This window comes from Populus nigra, chromosome 18 (genome assembly GCF_951802175.1).
Source record: "Populus nigra chromosome 18, ddPopNigr1.1, whole genome shotgun sequence".
Lineage (NCBI taxonomy): Eukaryota > Viridiplantae > Streptophyta > Magnoliopsida > Malpighiales > Salicaceae > Populus > Populus nigra.
This window is the reverse complement of record NC_084869.1, coordinates 2,359,071-2,377,823: the sequence shown is the minus strand read 5'-3', so window position 1 is coordinate 2,377,823 and position 18,753 is coordinate 2,359,071. Positions and strand designations below refer to the sequence as shown.

At 35.6% G+C, this 18,753-nt stretch overlaps 3 protein-coding genes and 1 pseudogene across 3 annotated transcripts; 1 reads left to right on the top strand and 3 right to left on the bottom strand.

The window, feature by feature from the left end:
* Positions 1-1,450: 1,450 nt before the first annotated feature.
* Positions 1,451-2,489, bottom strand: LOC133678960 (acidic endochitinase-like). The gene has a single exon (XM_062101496.1). The coding sequence runs from the start codon at positions 2,473-2,475 to the stop codon at positions 1,591-1,593; it is 885 nt and encodes a 294-aa protein (XP_061957480.1). The 5' UTR covers positions 2,476-2,489; the 3' UTR covers positions 1,451-1,590.
* Positions 2,490-3,602: 1,113 nt separating this feature from the next.
* On the bottom strand, positions 3,603-7,473 carry LOC133678138 (uncharacterized). The gene is made up of 3 exons (XM_062100350.1): positions 5,166-7,473; positions 4,840-5,031; positions 3,603-4,375 (listed from the first exon to the last, which is right to left on the bottom strand). Exons 1-3 carry the CDS (start codon positions 7,394-7,396, stop codon positions 3,805-3,807), a joined length of 2,994 nt encoding a protein of 997 aa, XP_061956334.1. The 5' UTR covers positions 7,397-7,473; the 3' UTR covers positions 3,603-3,804.
* A 1,659-nt stretch (positions 7,474-9,132) lies between these two features.
* On the top strand, positions 9,133-12,328 carry LOC133678132 (uncharacterized). The gene is made up of 2 exons (XM_062100339.1): positions 9,133-9,710; positions 12,001-12,328. Exons 1-2 carry the CDS (start codon positions 9,304-9,306, stop codon positions 12,104-12,106), a joined length of 513 nt encoding a protein of 170 aa, XP_061956323.1. The 5' UTR covers positions 9,133-9,303; the 3' UTR covers positions 12,107-12,328.
* A 1,656-nt stretch (positions 12,329-13,984) lies between these two features.
* Positions 13,985-18,032, bottom strand: LOC133678817 (ABC transporter C family member 10-like; annotated as a pseudogene).
* Positions 18,033-18,753: the final 721 nt, after the last annotated feature.

Here is an 18,753-nt window from a genome sequence, read left to right as displayed (position 1 = left end):
CATCCTTTTTAAAATTGATTTTTTTTTCAATTTGTCTTTTAGCGTTTTATTTGCCGGTAATTGAGCTTTAATTTTTTTTTCTCTTTATAAAGTTATCTTGTTCTCATTTAATTTTTACTTTGTTATCAAATAAAATCATTGAGACCTTTTAAAAATACATGGTATTTATTCATGATATGAGCAAGCGTTCTTTTTTATTATTATTAGTCATTGTTATGGTTTTTTTATAATCATGTTATTAAATTAATTAAATTTATTGAACATGTTCAAATCAGTGACTTGGGTACCAAATTTTACTTACTTTTATAAAAACGCTATCATCTCTTGAGCATTTCTTTTAAGTTAGAAAAAAATTGACTCGTCCTGTGATTTGATGTATGTCACCTATCTAGTACTAAACTAGTGGTATTGTGGTATCTGTTATGGTTATAGTTTGAAAAAATTTATTTTATAAAAAATATTTTTGGTTGAGGTTGATTTGGTATTTATGTATATTTGGTTAAAACTGTGGTTGAAATTGAGGTTGAACGAAAAGTAGTTTAATGTGTTTGGTTAATAATGCTTTTGAAATTGAGGTTATAAAATAATTTTAAAAAATATATATTAATATTGATGGTTTTTAATTTAAATATTGTATATTTAACTATTATTATTACATCATGAAATAAATAATACTTTATATAAAATCATTTTTATTCTTCCATTAAACTATCTACAATTCCATCACGTATGAAATACATTCGACAAGGACTTTAATTTTTTAGTTTCTTAAGCGTGCAACAACATCAAGTAAAATATAATCAGGAACAAAATTGGGATTGTGATCAAATTCTACAAATGCTACGTCATCAAGCGATCTCTGTCTAATTTATGCAGTGTCATTGAATAATGTTAAACACTAGTTTTTCGAATAAAATACAATTAAAAAATAAAAAATAATTTTTATTTTTTATTTTTCTAGATCAAACTTGGTTCATTGCATTTTAAGTTTTGAACCAAAACCGGTCCGGTCGGAACTGGTCCGGCCGGAACAGTAGAGTTGGCATACTATTCAATGAACATCACTGTTCATGCTAATTAATTAGCATGACAGTGCAGCATACATTGTTCACATGAACAGTGTATGCTGTACTGTTCATGCTAATTAACATGAACAATGCGCAAGAAGCATCATTTTGCTGCCTTTTCTTTTCTTGCGTCCCAGACGCAAAAACATGTAGAGCCCATACACAGTAAACTATGTATTTTTCTTTATCAAACAGGTTGCATCTGCGTTTTAAACAAAACACAGATGCAACCTCGTTACCAAACAAAGTTTAAAAAATCAGTTTCTTCAAATCAATCTATAAACAACTAAATTTATGTTGAAAAGATTATTAGAGATTAACTTTACAATATACTTCATTGGTAGAGATTATATCCGATTCATGTTTATAGATGATGCTCTGTGTTTATTATTCTCATCAGAATATATAATTTTATTTAACCTAAGATCAATTCAAGTACAAGTACACAGCCATATGTTTTATTGTCAGCGCGAGTGCTTCACTGAGGATACATGAGATGATGACACGAGCAAGGCTGCGAAACTTAGACACTGCCCTTTATAGCTGCACTGTATCCATTGTCAAATTGCTTGTTCCAGAGCATGACACCTCCATATTTGGGTGAATTCTTGATAGCTGGAAGGACTTGAGAAGTGAGCACATCAGCAGGGATGAATCCTCCACTAGGGGCTGCAGCAGGAGCTGCAGGTAGTCCCAGGAATACTTGTTTTGCTTGAACCGTGGTCCATTGGTTCCATGCACTCAACAAATTGTTTGCATTTCCTGAGTATTGACATGGCGGATTGTTATAGAATTGGACCCACACATAATCAAACAGCCCAGTTTTAATTGCAGTGTCTAGATGAGCATCGGGGAAGGGACATTGTGGAGCTGCAGCTAAGTAAACCTTCTTTTGTTGGCTAAATCCATTAAGTGCCCTCGCAAGATCATCCCAGAACTGACCTGAACCAGCCTCAATATCAAAATCAACACCATCTAAGATGGCGTCGCCTAGCGGACGCGAACTGGACTGACCACCAAGGAAGTTATTCCAAATATAATTTGCCACTTGCCTTGCATCATCGGCCGATGAAAGAGAGTAGGCACCTGAAGCACCTCCGATGGAAAGGAGCACTTTGATGCCTTTCCCTTGGCAAGATTTGATATCAGCACTTAAGCCAGTGCAAGTATTGGCACTGGGGTTACAGTGACCTGCGAGGTTTAGCACTGGAGTTTGACCATTGCCAAAAGCAGATAGGAAAGCTACGTTAACAAATTGATAGTTTCCTGAGTTACAAGTAGCAGCCAAGGTGCCTTCATTTCCATTTTGTCCCCAGTAGATGGCAATGCCTGCACCATACGAGGGCTTGCACCAGGAGACAATCAAGACGGATAGAATCAGGATAACAGCTCGTGTACAGAAAGCCATTTCGAATATCTATACAAGCTTGCTTTGTGGCTCAACAATGGTGGAGAGGTTACAAATTTATAGCGCTGAGGATTACGCATGTTGAAATGTTTGAAGGTAGAAAAGTCTAATCTCCGTGCCTTGTGGGGTACGCAACCTTTTCCATTCCAAACTAAGTAGAAAACAAAGTTGCTAACCATCTGTTAGTCAAGAATTCAGTAGCCAAGTCGTAAACTTGCATTGATCTAACCAGAAACAAACAATTTCTAGCTAGAAACTTTATCTGCTAGCATCACAGATGCAGCCTTGTGGAAGAAAATTTACTAAGATTATTTTTCAACAATTCCATTACAGGTGTTACTCCTGGAAATTATGAGAGGCTGCTTAATTTGAAGTGTAGGATAGTTTGTCACGGTTTGTTTTTGTATTTTAAATTTGTTTTTAAAAAATTAAAATATTTTATTTTTTTTACTTCAGATCAATTTTTTTTTTTGATATGCTATCTCAGAAATAATTTTTAAAATTTATAAAAAATATTATTTTAATATATTTTTAAATAAAAATTATTTTAAAAAACCACCAAACGGTAACCTCTAAATCTTTTCCTTCGAAAAGCCATCAATGTTGAAAAAACACAATGCGCAATCATAATCTAAGTCATAACGGATTTGGTACGTGGGAAATAGACACTGCTAAGTCATGAGATATAATTGGAAGTTTGTGCCCATCCAATGGCGTATGCTATTTGAAGGATCATAAATTCCATGAATGGTAAGAGAAGGTAGGCAATTTATTGACTGCTTGGTTTATCTGGTTGACCAAAGCTTGGAATATTGAGCAGTGTCTTCTGTATAGTGTTCATTCACGTTTCCATTTCCCTTCTAACAGCAGCCCAAAACGTTAATAGCCTTCTTGTTTGTCTCAAATAGTATCTTGCTGTTGGGTTTTGAACAAATGTTAGAGCCCAACTTCGGTAATAAAGAGAAGTGAAAATGAAAAACAATAAAGGTAATGAAGTGAACTGAGCAAAAGAATGACATTGCCTTCCATTGACATACAGAACAACTGTCTTCTTGGCTCTCAAAAACATCAGTTTACCTTAAAATGAAATCATACGGAGCTCAAATATACAAAGGTGAAAGAAAGTATGATGGAAGACAAAAATTACCACTCTTAACTGTAATGTTACAAGTTATAACTACAGTTTGGTAAAAGTTGTCAGCAGTAGTGCTAAAATGTAAGTTTATGCATGGCCATTAAGCCTTTATGATTTCCATTGAAGGTTTTCGTTAAACTTTTTTTAGAAAAAAAAAAAATATAAACATTAGGTCACAGTATGAACTGTTGCACTTAGCTCGAGTCATCATCTTGAAACAAAGCCTTGGAAACAGAACCACACAAGGAAGTCCCATAAGCTTGGTGGTTCCTGTCATCGCTGCTGGTTCCTCCCTTGTTTCCAGTCATTGGGGTGTCTAAAACCACATCATAATTTACCCGTCTTCTTTCCTTTCTTTTTGCCAGCTTACGAAGAGGATCTGACTTCATTTTCATTGCCGTTGGCTGCTTTGGTGCCCAAACTCTCTGCAAATCTGGAACCCAGCTAGTGAAAGATGCAAATCTTCGAGCCCTCTGTCTTCTAGCTTGAGCTTCAATTAGTTTTCGAGCATGCTCCTCCTGGCTCATACCTTGGGGGCTTTGAAACTCATTTTCCACATGTTGAAGTGACTCGTCTTCTGCTGAGACTGAATCATTAATTCTATTATTATCATCCGTTTTAGCTCGTTCTATTTCTTCTCTCCTTGTTTGATTACTGTCCTCACTGTTGAGGACAGAATTAGGCAATTCATCTTCCTCAGAAAACAGCAATAAATCCATTTTTTCATAGATTTTGTGAACAACACCACCAAGACTCTGACAGTACCTGAAAAATTGTGCGTGCAAGCATATAATTTAGCTGTGCTCATCTTCCTTCTCAGCAATGATAGAGAGAGAGCGAGAGAGCGCACGCGCGCACACACATATGAATGAATATGAATGTCCATTACATTAAAATCATTCGAAATGGGCTTCAAGGGATGAAATTCCAGAACACAGTGCAGTTACAGTCACTACATTGATATGTTCTGAGCAATATGAATAAGTTGCAGGCAGATCCGCAAAGCAATGTTTCAAACCAATAAAGGAAGCTCCTCCAAAATTTGGGCTTTAGGAAATGCTAGACAAATAATCCATGCTAAAGAAAGAAGAAATAGCAGGCACCAGCAGTGCTCATTTTGTACAGCACCAAACAATGAACAGCAGCATGCTTCATAAATTCCCAAAAGTTGCTCGACAATTGGTTGTTTCAGGAATAAAATTGTGTTCTTTGTGTAGATGTATGCATACCTGTTATTTATAATCTTTCGCACGTATGCATCGAGGCTCCAATCACCAAAAAAGCCCCCGTTCAGATGGCATTGAATGGTCTCTAAAAGCAAGCAAATATGTTTCACAAATCTATGTTTCGTAGACTCCCCAATACTTGCTCCAACCTCTGATTGCAGTATCTCCATACGAAACAAAATCTGCAGTTCATATCTTTGGCTGATTAAGGAAAGTATCATCATCATTGGTGCAAGTTGTCAACCTTAACAAGTGATTAACAAACAACAAAAGAACACAAAGAGAGATAATAACATGAACAATTATATAAATGAAACAAACATGGATACACTCTAGCTATATTTTCTGATGTAGCCTCAGCAAAACTAGGGTTAGATGCATCACTGTCTTTGTATATAGCAGCCAAATCTTTAGGCTCCCTAAGTAGAAGTTTTGCTAGCTCAATAGCAACAACACTAGCAGTAGCACTGCCAGATTTTATACCAGTGGTTTGATTCTCTGAGGTCGTTTCCTTTTCACACTTTTGATATAACCAATAGATAGATGCATTCACCAGTCGCTCAGCCAATGTCCCCAAGTCTACTTCTTCAGACTCAAGTCCTTGCTGGATTTTGTGGGGAAGGTCACTGAAGAAACTTTCCAAAGTTCCAGAGTGAAAATCAAGAGCAGCTTCATCCTGTATTCTAGAAGCCCCTGTCAAAGAATCCTCTCCTATTGAAGCACAAGAAGTCACTGGCTGTTCACTTTCCTGAGGCAACGCATTTAATCTGTCATGTACTTCTTTTGGGATGTCCTGGCATGAATTGAAACTGTCTGGCATGGCCCAGCTACAATAGCTAGATTTCTTAATCTGTTTCATCCAGCATTTCAGGAATTTCAACTTCTTTGACTGATTGCATCCCCTGGAAAAGTAAACCTCTTCTAAATCTATCTGAAAATCTTCCTGTGCTGCCTTGCAGAAGGCCCTCCATGTCAGTTCCTTGAGCGTATTTGAACTCCTTTTCTTCTTCCTTTTACAGCCTCCTAGTTCAGCACACTTATCAAATGGTGAGTGCCCAGATTGGGAACCAATAAGTCCATTGGTGTGGCTCAAATTGATTTTTTGTTTGAAAGCCTCATTTTCTGTCTTCTTAACAACTTGACCCATACTCACTCCATCAAATTTACCTGCAACTACAGGAGGGTGAAATTGATCTCCTGCAATAAAGAAAAGAGCTGAAGAAACTGTAAAAGGCTTGAGGATTCCTGTAACCAAGTTGCCATCACCCTTTGAAAGAGAAACCAGAGCCCAATAACCTTCTCTGTATAGAAAACTCAAAAGAATTTGCCAGATGGGTGTGGATTTTCTAGATACAAACTCACCCATTTCAATCCCCAACATCTGAAGAACCTTATCTTCAAAAAACTCACTGCAATTTTCTTTTTGATCTTTCGCAACATCCCTTGAAAGCTCGCGTACAAGAATTGGATCTGACAATGGCCCCTCAAATTTTACACCTTTACCATGCATTTGTACTGCCTTAACATGTAATTTCGCAACTCCACCACCAAAATCTTCCAAAACCATCTCCCTTCGTTCACAACTACCTGATTCCAAATCCATGAATTTCTGGCTAAATCTAGAAAACACGTCCAAGTTAATCAATTCAAGATCACAACACTTACATTCCAAAGGCTTTTCACTCACATCTAATATCTCAAGACTCAATTGCGCGCAAACTCTCTTACAACAAGCATTAAAATCAAAAACTTTCGGCGAAACACCAATCCTAGGATAAATCAAACCAAAGGGAACAAGAGCAGAACCTAACACAATGGAATTACTAGAACAAAACCCCCAACCTAAATCCTTAATCCCCCTCCTGAAAAACTCAAAAACCACTTCGGACTCATCGAAACCAACACATCCAACTTCACATTTCACATCAACCCAAACAAAGCGAATATCTTTACTAGCAAACCCTTCACTAACACTCTCAAAAACCCCACAAAACTTCTCGTGAAACAAACTTCCTTCTCTCAAACACCCATCATTCAATTCCACGTTGAAAAACTCCGAAACAAACTTAAAAGACCTCAAAATTGGTGAAAACAGAATAACCAAATTAGACTTGATGACAAAAGAATCAGAACTTTGAGACATACCCATTATAGAATTGCATGAATCAGAGTCCCAGGCATACTCATGAAGTATCTCCTGTAACATAGCAGCCACATGGGCTGCCCTCGGCGAAAGCGAAGAAAAAGAAGATTGCTCATGTTTAGGCAAGAGAGAAGTGAGAGAAGTTGTGATAGAGTGAAGGGTATTGTTGGGGTGGTCAAAGGAGAGGGAAAAAGGAGGGAAGGGAAGTTTTGAAGAGAAAAGAAGAGGGGAAAGGGAGGAGAAGAAGAGTTTGAAAGAAAAGAGAGAAGTGGAGAGAGGAGGGAAAGAGAGAAGGGGTTTGATGGAGGAGAGAAGGGAAGTGATGTAAGGGGTTGGGGAGTGGTCGAGAAGCGGGGTTAGGTCTATGAGAAGAAGTATGCGTTGGGTCTTGGAGTAGTCTGTGATTTGATCTGCCATGGTTGAAGATTTGCTGGAGGCGGGGGAGGGAGGAAAAGGAGGCTGGGACGATGAAAGGGCGGGATTTTGGGGTTTCTTTGGCGGGATGATTTCTTTTTCATTTTTGTTGATCTAAGGGTATTTTTATAAATAGAAGTTTAAGGATAATTATAAATTAAAAAAAAGTTTCTAAACCTAAAAAAAATTAAAATAAACATTAGATTTAACCTAAAATGGGATTTTATTTTATTTATTTTAAATTCAATGTTTAGAATTTTTACCAGTATTTATTCTAAGTAATACCAAGTTATATAAAAATAGAATATGAAAGCTTACCCGCACCAATGTGACTCATTTGATAATAATAATAATAATAATAAATATTAAAGCTGAAGACAAAAATATTGCTTATAAACTAATTTTATTAGTTACTGTAATAGAGAAATGATATCTTTGCCATGTTTTTAAGAAAAATAATTATCTTTAATTTAAGATTTTAGTTTTTTATACAGTATATTAATCATTAAAGATTTGTATAGAGATATAATTATTTGTTTAATTTTTATAGTACAATAAAATAATCTAATTATTCTCTATATCAAAAATTTTAAAACTAGCTAAGAGGGTTATTTTGGTATTTTTCAAAACATATAATGAAATAATAAATTTTTTTCTAAAATAAAAAAAAAATCAAGCCTTATATAGAGAGCATTTTGATTTTTTCATATAGTTTATCAATGAATTTAAGGATCATTAAGGACACTTTAACCTTTTAAGTTTGATAAATTAATTTTTTAATCTAAAAAATTGTTGGCCTGTTAAATGTCAATACATTTTAGACGATGCATGCAGCACCTCTTAGTAATTGAAATTGCTTTTCTACTATGTTGTTGAATGCACTATCATATTTTTTTTCTAGTGATGCAACGTGTTGGTGGAGATAGAGTGATTTGTTGTTGGTAATCCTTTTTTTTTAAAAAGAAAATAAAATAAAATTATTAAAATTTAATATTTTAAAAAAGTAATTAATGTGACACTTAATAGAAAATTCAAAATTAATTAGAAATCTACAAAACACATCAAAAAAACAACACAAATAATGCTCATAAGAATTCCCGTATTTAGTATTGGTCAAAACTTGTATAATTATTCCACTCAATATTTCTTTTAATGTTTTTTTTTTTGGACCTGATGAGCTCATTTGAAACACGTAATTCATTCTTGATGTTCATGAACTGAATCAAATGAGGTTTTGTGAGTTGTGTAAAAAAAAAAACATGTTCTAACATAAGTTATCCAAAAAGATACAATAAATAACTAAGATTTAAGTATCTTTACGAGAAGGTCTTTAATTAGGTTTCTTAATAGGTCTTTTAGACTTTTAGTTCGATATTTTATTAGCTTTCCCTTACTTTTTTTTTTTAATTTTAGCATGTTTGAATATGATTATTTTTTAAAATAATTTTTATTTAAATATATATTAAAATAATATTTTTTTATATTTTTAAATTATTTTTTATATCCATACAACAAAATATATAAAGACATAAAAAAATATTAATATAAAATAAAAAAATGCAAGTTTTTTAAAAGCAGTTTTAAGACACGAAAACAAAAAATATATCATGGCTGACACAGTAAAAAATAATATTATTTTAATATATTTTTAAATAAAAAATATTTAAAATTACTCTAAATTACAATTTCATCATCATGATAGACAGGCAAATGTCCAAGTGCCCGCCCACACCTAAACCTTCCCCAAAACTCCAAAGATGAAGATAACGAAGGTCTCTTTTGCTCATTCGAAGCTCTGCTTCTCTTTCAGCACACTACACAACACTCACTCTCCCTCCATACTTCACCAATATCTTCCTCTTGCAACAAGTTAAATGAATCCCTAAGTGCGGAGCCAAGAAAGAAAAAATATGCCCACCATTTCTTCCATGCTTACTACCACTAACATCCTCCTTTCTTCACACCCTTCAACTTCCACTCATCCTTCCAAAGTCTCTTACTTTCCCTCATTGCACCCTCCCCTTTTCTCCAAATCTCTTTCATGTCCTTATCCTCTATGTAAGTTTTTAAGAAACCCCAAGAGAATAATTTCTTTAAAATCATCCGAAGCAGAGGAGATATCTTCAACAGAAGATGAGTGGCTACAAAGACTCCCTGACAAGAAAAAGCCTCTGTACTCTCATAGCTTACCTTGCATTGAAGCTTGGTTGAAGGATTTGGGGTTTTATCAAAGCAAGGAGGACCGTGCTATTTGGTTTATTGAGAAACCTGATTGGCATGCTCAGTTGTCACTTGATGTCACTGATCTTTTTATAAGGTAAAGTTGGGTTTTTTTGGTTTTGGTTTGTGGTTTTACCCTCTGGGTTTTTGTTGTTTTGTATATTTGTGTTGAGGTTGTAAAGGTATGTGATTAATTGCTGTCAAGTTTTGAACTTTGCTTATGGTCATGAGGTTTGGTGCTTTGCCACTGGTGTGGTGTATTATCTTTGATCTAACTCTTACTGTGAATGGTTACCTGATAGGTGCTTTTGCATCATGTTGATAACTTGGTTTCATTTTTTTATGATTATGTTGAGTGGTTTCTACATGTAATTTAAATCTCTTAGAATATTAAGGAAACTTGTGCTTCTATGGAAAAAAATGGTGTTCATTTTGATTTGAATTGGTGAACAACAGATGTTGTGGGTGAGCTATATCGTAGCTATCATTAAATTATGCCTGGTGGTTTTGGATAGTTTTCTATGGCTTTTGCTGTAATCTGACAAGTCACCGTGTGCTTTGTCATGGCTATTGCTCAAAGTTTGTTTGTCCATCTTGGGCAACATAATCCCAATGGAAATTATTTGTATAATGATGGAATTGATATATTCTTGTTAGTGCTGGGAATTCTGCTGCCCAGAAGAGAACATAATCGAGGAAAAGGATCTAGCTGGTCCCAACTACTTTGACTCTAGGGATTTGGTGAGGTGAGATGAGTAAAGGGACTACCACCATATAATAATTTTGGTTGATGCAATGAAAACCTTTCTAAGCCTGTAAAAAGCTGAAGAACCACTGTTAATAGCTAGCCATTTTATCTACAAAACAGTACATTGTATCCACATTTCTCCTTAATTAGTCTTGTTGTAATGTGTGAAACAATCTAGCCAGTATGATAGTGGTTTGCTTCTGGGGAAGAAGAAAAACATGGTGTGCGAGGCTTGCTTTTGGGGAAGAAGAAAAACATGGTGCAGAACAATATTATTGAAATATTGGTAGTTTATAGATGACTCGAATGAATAATTTTGTTGTTGTTTCAATCAGATTAGCAGTGCTGCAGTCTGCAGCTATGTATATAGTAAAGAATTGAGTTTCAGGATTAGCAATTGTAAGTGTGAATTCACTTTTTGTGGAAGGAGCAATGGGGGCACTTGATGATGGAAGATTTCTAAAAGTGATCAGTTTGTTTTGCTTTGGATAAATTGTGCGTATAGGAGTTGAAAAGCACAGTGCTGCTAGAGTTAGAATTGGATGGATGGTTGCATGACATATTCCCATACAATGCAGATAATAAGTTATAGGACTAACAAAAGTTTCTTTTTCATGATAATGTAGAAAAGTAGTTTCATGCTCATAGATGATGCAAATAAAAGGATTCAAGTATGAGCAAAAGCTAAGATGGATTAGTGATTATGTGAAGGAAATTGGTATCAAATATGTGAGAAGTTGGAGGCAGTATCAATCAATGGTGACAGGGAAGTTAGCAAGTGTATTATAGCTTGCAGATCAATTGGTTAACATTGATTCAATTTGGGCTAGCCAGAGTCCTTCTAAAATTAATGACAGAAACCCTCCTTTTCATATCTGTGTTGTGCTCTTTAAGAAAATGATTTCTCAATTTAAACAGCAGCTTCCATATTCTTGGATATTGTCTATCTTTGACTATGGTGATGATGAGTACAGACCTTTGAACTTTTGTTTTTACCTAACTTTCTCCACCATCAAGTCTTCTAAAATATTAGGCAAAGTAATTACTTTCGGGCAGGTGCTGTTAGAGAACTAGGTGGTCAGTAGGTGCAATCTGTCTTTCTTTCCTTGCTAGGTGCAAAAGGCTCTTTGTCGGTCTTGATGCCGAGAGCTAGAGTTCATCCAATTCCATATGTGACAGACTTTTGAGTAACATTTGAATTTGACTGCTACATTCAAGAAAGCTTTCAAGGTCGCTGATGCTCCTATTCAAGAGCAAGGCCAGTACAACGATACCATTTCTCACTGAATCTTGGTTGATTTTCAATAGAGGAAAAGGGATGATGGAGAGGTCTGGATAATTTTAAGTGCAAAACAAGGTTCAATTCGTGATGCTGCTTGCCTGAAAGTTCACTTTTCCCTACCCTCCCTTGCTATTCAATTATTTGAACGCTCAACCTGACAGGACTAACCAATTGATTTATCAAACTCCACAAACTAAGATATCATCGTTTATCCAGGGTAGTTAGATTTTGCTCTTGGAATGGATTCTGAGATGCTCATTTGATGCTAAAGGGAGGAAATAAGTCTTCATACTAAGTTACGCATTTCATCCTTTTAGTTTTCTTGCTGGGCTAAACAGATTGTATCTTGTGATGCAGGTACTTGAAGAATGGACCAGGGAATCTTGAAAAGGATATGGAGAGGAGATTCAGTTACGCACTGAGCAGAGAAGATATAGAAAATGCCATTCTTGGAGGACCATAGAGTCAATGAATGCGATCATTGCATCCTTTGAATGGTCTCGTTATTTATTCATGGGAATATCTCATAGGACTTGCATGGTGCTCATTCCTCATTCTGGCACATGCCCTCCTTTTTTTGTTTTATTTTTCCTTTGATGTATCCTGACTTGCCTAATCCTCCTTAATGGGCTTTGATGATTGATAAATGCCTGACGGTCTTGCAAAAATGGCCACTTTTGTTGAATTGCCCAGCAAAAATTGATATTTGAATACAGTTACAAAACTGATGCGAGGAACTTCTGTTCCTCATCCTTCTTTTATCTCCCTTCCTAGCCCTACAGTATTTTTGTGATACGTCAAGTCCTACTCATTCCTTGTCCTGGAACCCTTCTCTTTGCTGCCAGCTTCGTAGTGATTCTGCTGCATGAAATAAATTTCAGCTTCAATGTGATTCTGCTGTGTGTAAATGAGACCAGTACTCCTTCCCAAACTGTCCAAACAGTGAACCGTCTGACTTCATTGGCTTTGTTGGCTCATCATACGCGATTACTTTTCCTGAAATAGATCAAAAACAGCTCACTGGTGCATCTTGAATTTTGTTCTGATATATCTCCACATGAAGTTCTCACTACAGTTGGCTCTCTTTCTCAAGTGTTAAGTTCTGTTCTATCTTTTGCTACTCCAGAAAGGAGACCTATGATATTATATGAATTACAAAAAATGGCATGCTCACCCCAAATCCATATTGAAATTGAAGTGCGTTAACATATGAATTAAAGGGATGAAGCTTACCATAGCTAATGGAAAGGACCATCGTGCAATCCATCACGGTTGCTCTCCTATAAGCTACTGTGATCACAGTGAGTCTTCTGCAAAATCAAGTCAGTTGCATTATTAATAGTTTTTACTATTATCCAAGTATATCAGATTAATTCTCTAATAATTTTAATTTTTTTATTAAAAAAACCATTACAACATCTAAACATATTTTTTTAATATTAAAAAAAATTAATCGGATCAGCCATGAATGGCAAGCTAGCATATCTTGATGAAATGTCTGGAAGCATTTCTTGGAGGGTCGAAAACAAAATTTTCCCTTCTAAGAGCAGATCTTTACATCTCCCTGACACTATTCTGATTCAATATCTCCCAACATAAGATCGTGGATGGGGTTTTTGGCTTTCTTGACCTCTCAAGCAACCTGCTTTCTGGACAACTTGATGTATTGTATGTTGAAAGATAGAGAAAGTTATATTTTTCAAGCTTTAAAAATTACGAGTAAAAAAACAGCTAAAAACTCTGATTTGATAAATTTTAAATGTTAATAATAATAATAATAATATGATTAATCTAATCTAAAAATAATGTACAAATTGTTTGATAGTAGTTAAAACCAACATAATTAATGAAATCCAAATTAAATAAAATTCTGAATTTTAATTAAAAAAGTATTAGAAAAAAAATATTCCTTTTTTTTTATCAAAAATAATTTCGTTTAAAGAATCTAAATTTCTTTTTAAATTTGAACATGTGAATACACGTGCACCACACCAACTTCCTTATTGTTTTATGCATTTAAAATCTATTTGTTCTGAATTTGGCTAACCATTTTAAATGAATAGAGTGTTGGAGTGGATATTTTTAAAATATTTTTTTGTTAAAAATATTTTTTTTATATCAGCATATTAAAAATATAAAAAATAATTATTTTTTTAAAAAAAATTTCAAAGTTTTTGAAAACACAACAAACAAACTCAAAATTCACAAAACCATGGGAATACCTCTGTTTACTCAAACAATGAGTTTAGACAACAGTTTCTCTCTCTCTCTTTTTTTTTTTGTGTGGAGAATTACCATTATTATTGAAAAATTGCAGTGCCTTGGAATTTGCAGACCTAAGTGGAAATAAACTGTACGGAGAGATGCTTGAGATTATGTAAATTGATTACAATTAAAGAGACTCGTTAAGATTAAAGAAGATGAAAGTGAAGTGGAATATAACACGAGCACTTGCATCGTGACTATTACTATAAAAATAATTAGCATTCACCGACATGCATGCATGAAAGAATTCATGCTCATGATGGTGGATGCAGAGGAAAGATTAAAGTTTGTGGACTCTTTCTCCATATAAATATTCTTCAATTTCCACCTCCGAGGAATAAGAAGAATGAAGCTCTAGACACTCGTGGAAAATGGCCAATTATATTCAATTGCCCCGTAGAAATTAGCAAGCTTGATGTTTGGAAACAGGTGCAGAACAGTGTTGTTGCAATACTATAGATCCTACTTCATTCCCGGCCCTGGAATATCCTTCTTTTTGCTGCCAGGCCAGTGTGAATTGTGAAGGGGGATACATGAGAAAGAATCGTCAGCTTCAATGTGATTCTGCTGCGTGTAAATGAGACCAGTACTCCTTCACAAGCTGACAAAATACTGAGCCTTCCTTCTTCATTAACTACGTTGGCTTATCGTACTCGACTAGTTTTCCTGAAACAGAAACAGCTCACTGGTGCATCTTGGAATTTCTTTTGATAGCTCTACATTAGTCTCTTTCTTGAGTGATAAGTTGTGTTTTATCTTTTGTTTTATAAAATGGAAGCCAAGTAGAGGTTTGGCAATAAATCTCTTTGTAGCTCTGGTATTTTGGGGCGAGGCGACTCCAGAAAAGAAGCCTCTACCAATGTTTTGCGCGGCATGGATGAATGATGCATGGATGAATGATCAGCTCCTACATTCAACTGCATTAAGAATTTCTAGATGCGAGTATCTTACAGTGGGCAACAATTTACAACGAATCAGCCAAGTCACGGAGGAGCAGGACACAAATCAATATTGAAAAGCATTTTTTAGATAAAAATTGAAGCAGGCAAACCTACCATTGCTGATGGCAAGCACCATTGTGCAATCCATCACGGTTGGTAACCTGTGAGCTATTATGATCACAGTGCAACCCGAAAACTCTGTCCGAATAGTCTTCTGCAAAATCAAGTCGGTTGCATTATCAGTTGATGCAGTTGCTTTATCGAGCACCAATATCCTACATCTCCTCAAAAGGGCACGACCCAAGCAAAATAGTTGTCTCTGCCCCATGCTCCAATTTGACCTGTCCTCCACAACTGTAGCAGGTTGCTCATCATTGACTGAACATTACAATCAAAAGAATACATAAACACATTATTTACTCTATATATGAAAGAAAACATACCTAAAGAATCTAAACCCTGGTCCTTCTCCTAAACAACCTCTCGAAGCCGACATTTTCCCAGAACCTAAAAAATTCGAAACAGAATTTTCAAGTTAGAAAGCCTGCCGATAGAGAATGTATGCCTCATCTAGTGGTTTATTGGCAATCGTCACTAGATTGAATGTGTGCAACGAATCAGAAAGTTACCTCCCATAACTCCTGGTCAGTATGCTGTGATAATGGGTCCAAATTGTATCTCACAGTCCCGTTAAAGAGAGTAGGATCTTGTGGTATTATTCCAAATCGTGATCTCAGATCATGAAGTCCGACCTTAGAGATGTCAATGCCATCTACAACGATTTTTCCTCCAGCTGGTTCCACTAGTCGAAATAGAGCACCATTAAGAGTTGTCTTCCCACTGCCGGTTCGACCAACAATACCAATCTTGTGTCCTCCTTCAAACGTGCAACTGATTCCTTGAAGAACTAGCGGCGTGTCAGTTCTCTATCTGATCTGTTTGATATTTGAGCTCTTTTAGTATGTTAGCCTTCATAAGTTGTTTCATTAAACACCAATAAAACATAGACGTAAAACTTACCTGCAAATCACAAATATCCACTTTACCCATTGCTGGCCAATTGGATGGAGGACGGTTATCTTCTATCACCTCAGGGGCTTCACATGGTACCTGCATGTATTGATTCAGCCTTTCAACTGAAATGATGTAATTTGCTAACGTGCATTGGTTTTGGATCGAAGACACCATGGAAATATTTAATGAAAGTCCATAGGAAAGTGCCATTCCAATAAATCCTGCAGTAATGGAAGTTGATATTACTTTAATTATTGTATACCAGTGTCAGAACTAGGAAGTTCCTAATATTTTATTTTATGCTAAAAAACAGTTGACAAAAAGTGACGTATGTCCTATATCTCAACACGGAAGTTTATATATGCTCACCAGAGCTAAAAGTTCCCGGAGGAAGCAAAACCATGCAGAGTGCTGTAGAGGCAAGGACACATGCACTGAATGTTTCAAGGCGTTGAATCAACCACTCATTTGCAGCAAAACTGTGAAAGAAAGGAGTAGCGTTGATGTCAATGAGGTTAAGGTTTTTTTCAAAGAAACGTTCTTCCTCCTCGAAGGCCCTTATTGTCATGGCTCCTGCAACAGATTCAGCTAAATGATTTGCCACTAAGGACTTGGTTGTGCCATTGATCCGCATCATCTCTTTAGCAGAGGCAAAGTAATATCTCTGTAGATAAGAACCACATAATCTTCAAATCCATTTTATAAAGGTAAAAACCAACTTCAATGGCAGTGCCCCTCAAAAGAAAGAGATCAGAAACGAATATTGCCACTATTCAGTCATACAATCAATGAATAAAAACCACTACTATAAGTGCATAACAAGAATACCTGTAAGCGAAAAGCCAAATAAACCATTGGTATGGAGACAAACAGGACTTGCCAGGTAATAACAGCCAGTAGTCCCAGGTTACTATACGCGTTTGTGGTTGAACCAACAACAAAGATGAAACTGAAAGGAACATCAAGATCGACAATGCTCAGGTCTGACGCAACCTATGAGACATAAAAAAAAAACACAGGACCAGATCAATTAGCTATGCATCATCTCTCATGAAGAAAACAACCATTTCTGGGTGAGATGCTAACCCGACTCAGTATTCTTCCAAGAGGTGTGGAGTCATAGAAAGATATAGGTGCACGAAAAAGAGAATTTAGTAGCTGGGAAAATAATGACTTCGATGATTGAATACCCAAAACAACTACAGATATAGATCTACACAGCAAGAAAAGCATTGAAATAATTCCGATACACAGATAGACTGCGATTAACCGCAATGTGCTAACATGAGGATCATCAACATTAGTTGCCATCCATGAGTTCTGCGATATCTGACCAATGGCAAACAACAGGTGACTGAATGCTGCCAGGGAAAAGTACAAGTATCCTTTGTTTTGATTCAGGTACTGGATATAAGGCTTAAACCCTGTGTCTCCTATTTATTTTTCTTCCTGCTTAATCAGTTGATCTCCTTGAGACGTTCTACGCTGCTTCTCTATATGACTATTCTTGATCTCCCTAGCAGGTAATCCTTCTCTTTGTGGATCATTACCTTCAGTAAGCCTTTCAGAACTGGCTGTTTCTTTGTGTGCATTGATAAGGCCCTGGAATTCTTGGCTTGAGGACAATAGCTGATGATAAGGAGCTGCTTGTAGTATTTCTCCAACAGCCATCAACTGTTAAATAAAAGAGAAAGTGAAGTTTAATAAGCGATGGAATTGCAGTGAGTGTCTAATTATTTCCTGGGTGACTAAAAAAAAGTATACTGACCATAATAGAGTCGAAAGCCGGCAAGAAATCAACTTGATGCGTCACAAACAAGACTGTTTTCCCTGAAAGTGCTCCCATGATATATTCCTGCCAAGAATTATGTTAGATTTTTCACGGAAGGCTAATAACTAAGAAGTGGAGACAAGGCTTGCTCTTAAGAAAACTTGATTACATGAAATAAGCTTGTTGCAGTGTGTGCATCCACAGCGCTGAATGGATCATAATTCTTGCCGTATGTTCTAACCTAAAAAAGAAAGAAGAAGGTTCAGATATAGAAGACAAAAAGAAATTCTCAGAAAGTGATGCGTGTTTTTTTCCGAACAAATACATATCAGTTATGAAACTTTGGAAAAACCGTGGTCTGGTGTGGTGTGGGATGGAACAATGTACTGCGTCGTCATGGCTCACGTATGGCCTGTCTGTTTGACGTATGTTTTGTCTTTTGTCTTGTTTTCGGCTTTCCAACAAAGACGAGAGACCCTGTGGACCAATCAGTGTTCTTCATTTCTCTTCCTGGTTAGAACTACGGTTTCTTGCTCCATTCTACTCCCCACGTGTAACATTACGACTTGTTTCTAGTTCATTAAATATATATCCTTTCTTCTTTGTTTTTCCTCATCTCAGAAAAATATTAGAAAAAAATATAAAAAATTTCAGATATATAAAATCAATATAAAAAATATATCTTTAAAATGATTAAAAAAATACTTTGTTTTAATTGGCATGTGACACGTATTAATTAAAAAAAACCTTACCATCATATAAAAAATATTAAATTAGTCACAGGTTTATCTAAAGATTTTCTTGATTGAATTTTGAAGTATCACATATTCTTGATTAATTCATTCCAGTTATGTCAATAAGGTTTTTTCTTTTCTTTTTTCATGTGTGCGAGTGTGTTATTTTATGCAATAAACAACACCATTTTGAAGAGAATTTGACATCATTTTTCAAAATATTTCGATGTTTTTGGACGAAGAAAACCTATTCAGAAATTCCTACTCCCACCAGTGACAAAATTGAGAATCAAGTTATAAGCAGTGACAAAAATAAAATCTTTATGAGATTATTACCTAGGAGACGAAGGAGTAGTTTGGTACAGCATTTAAAGATATTTTTTAA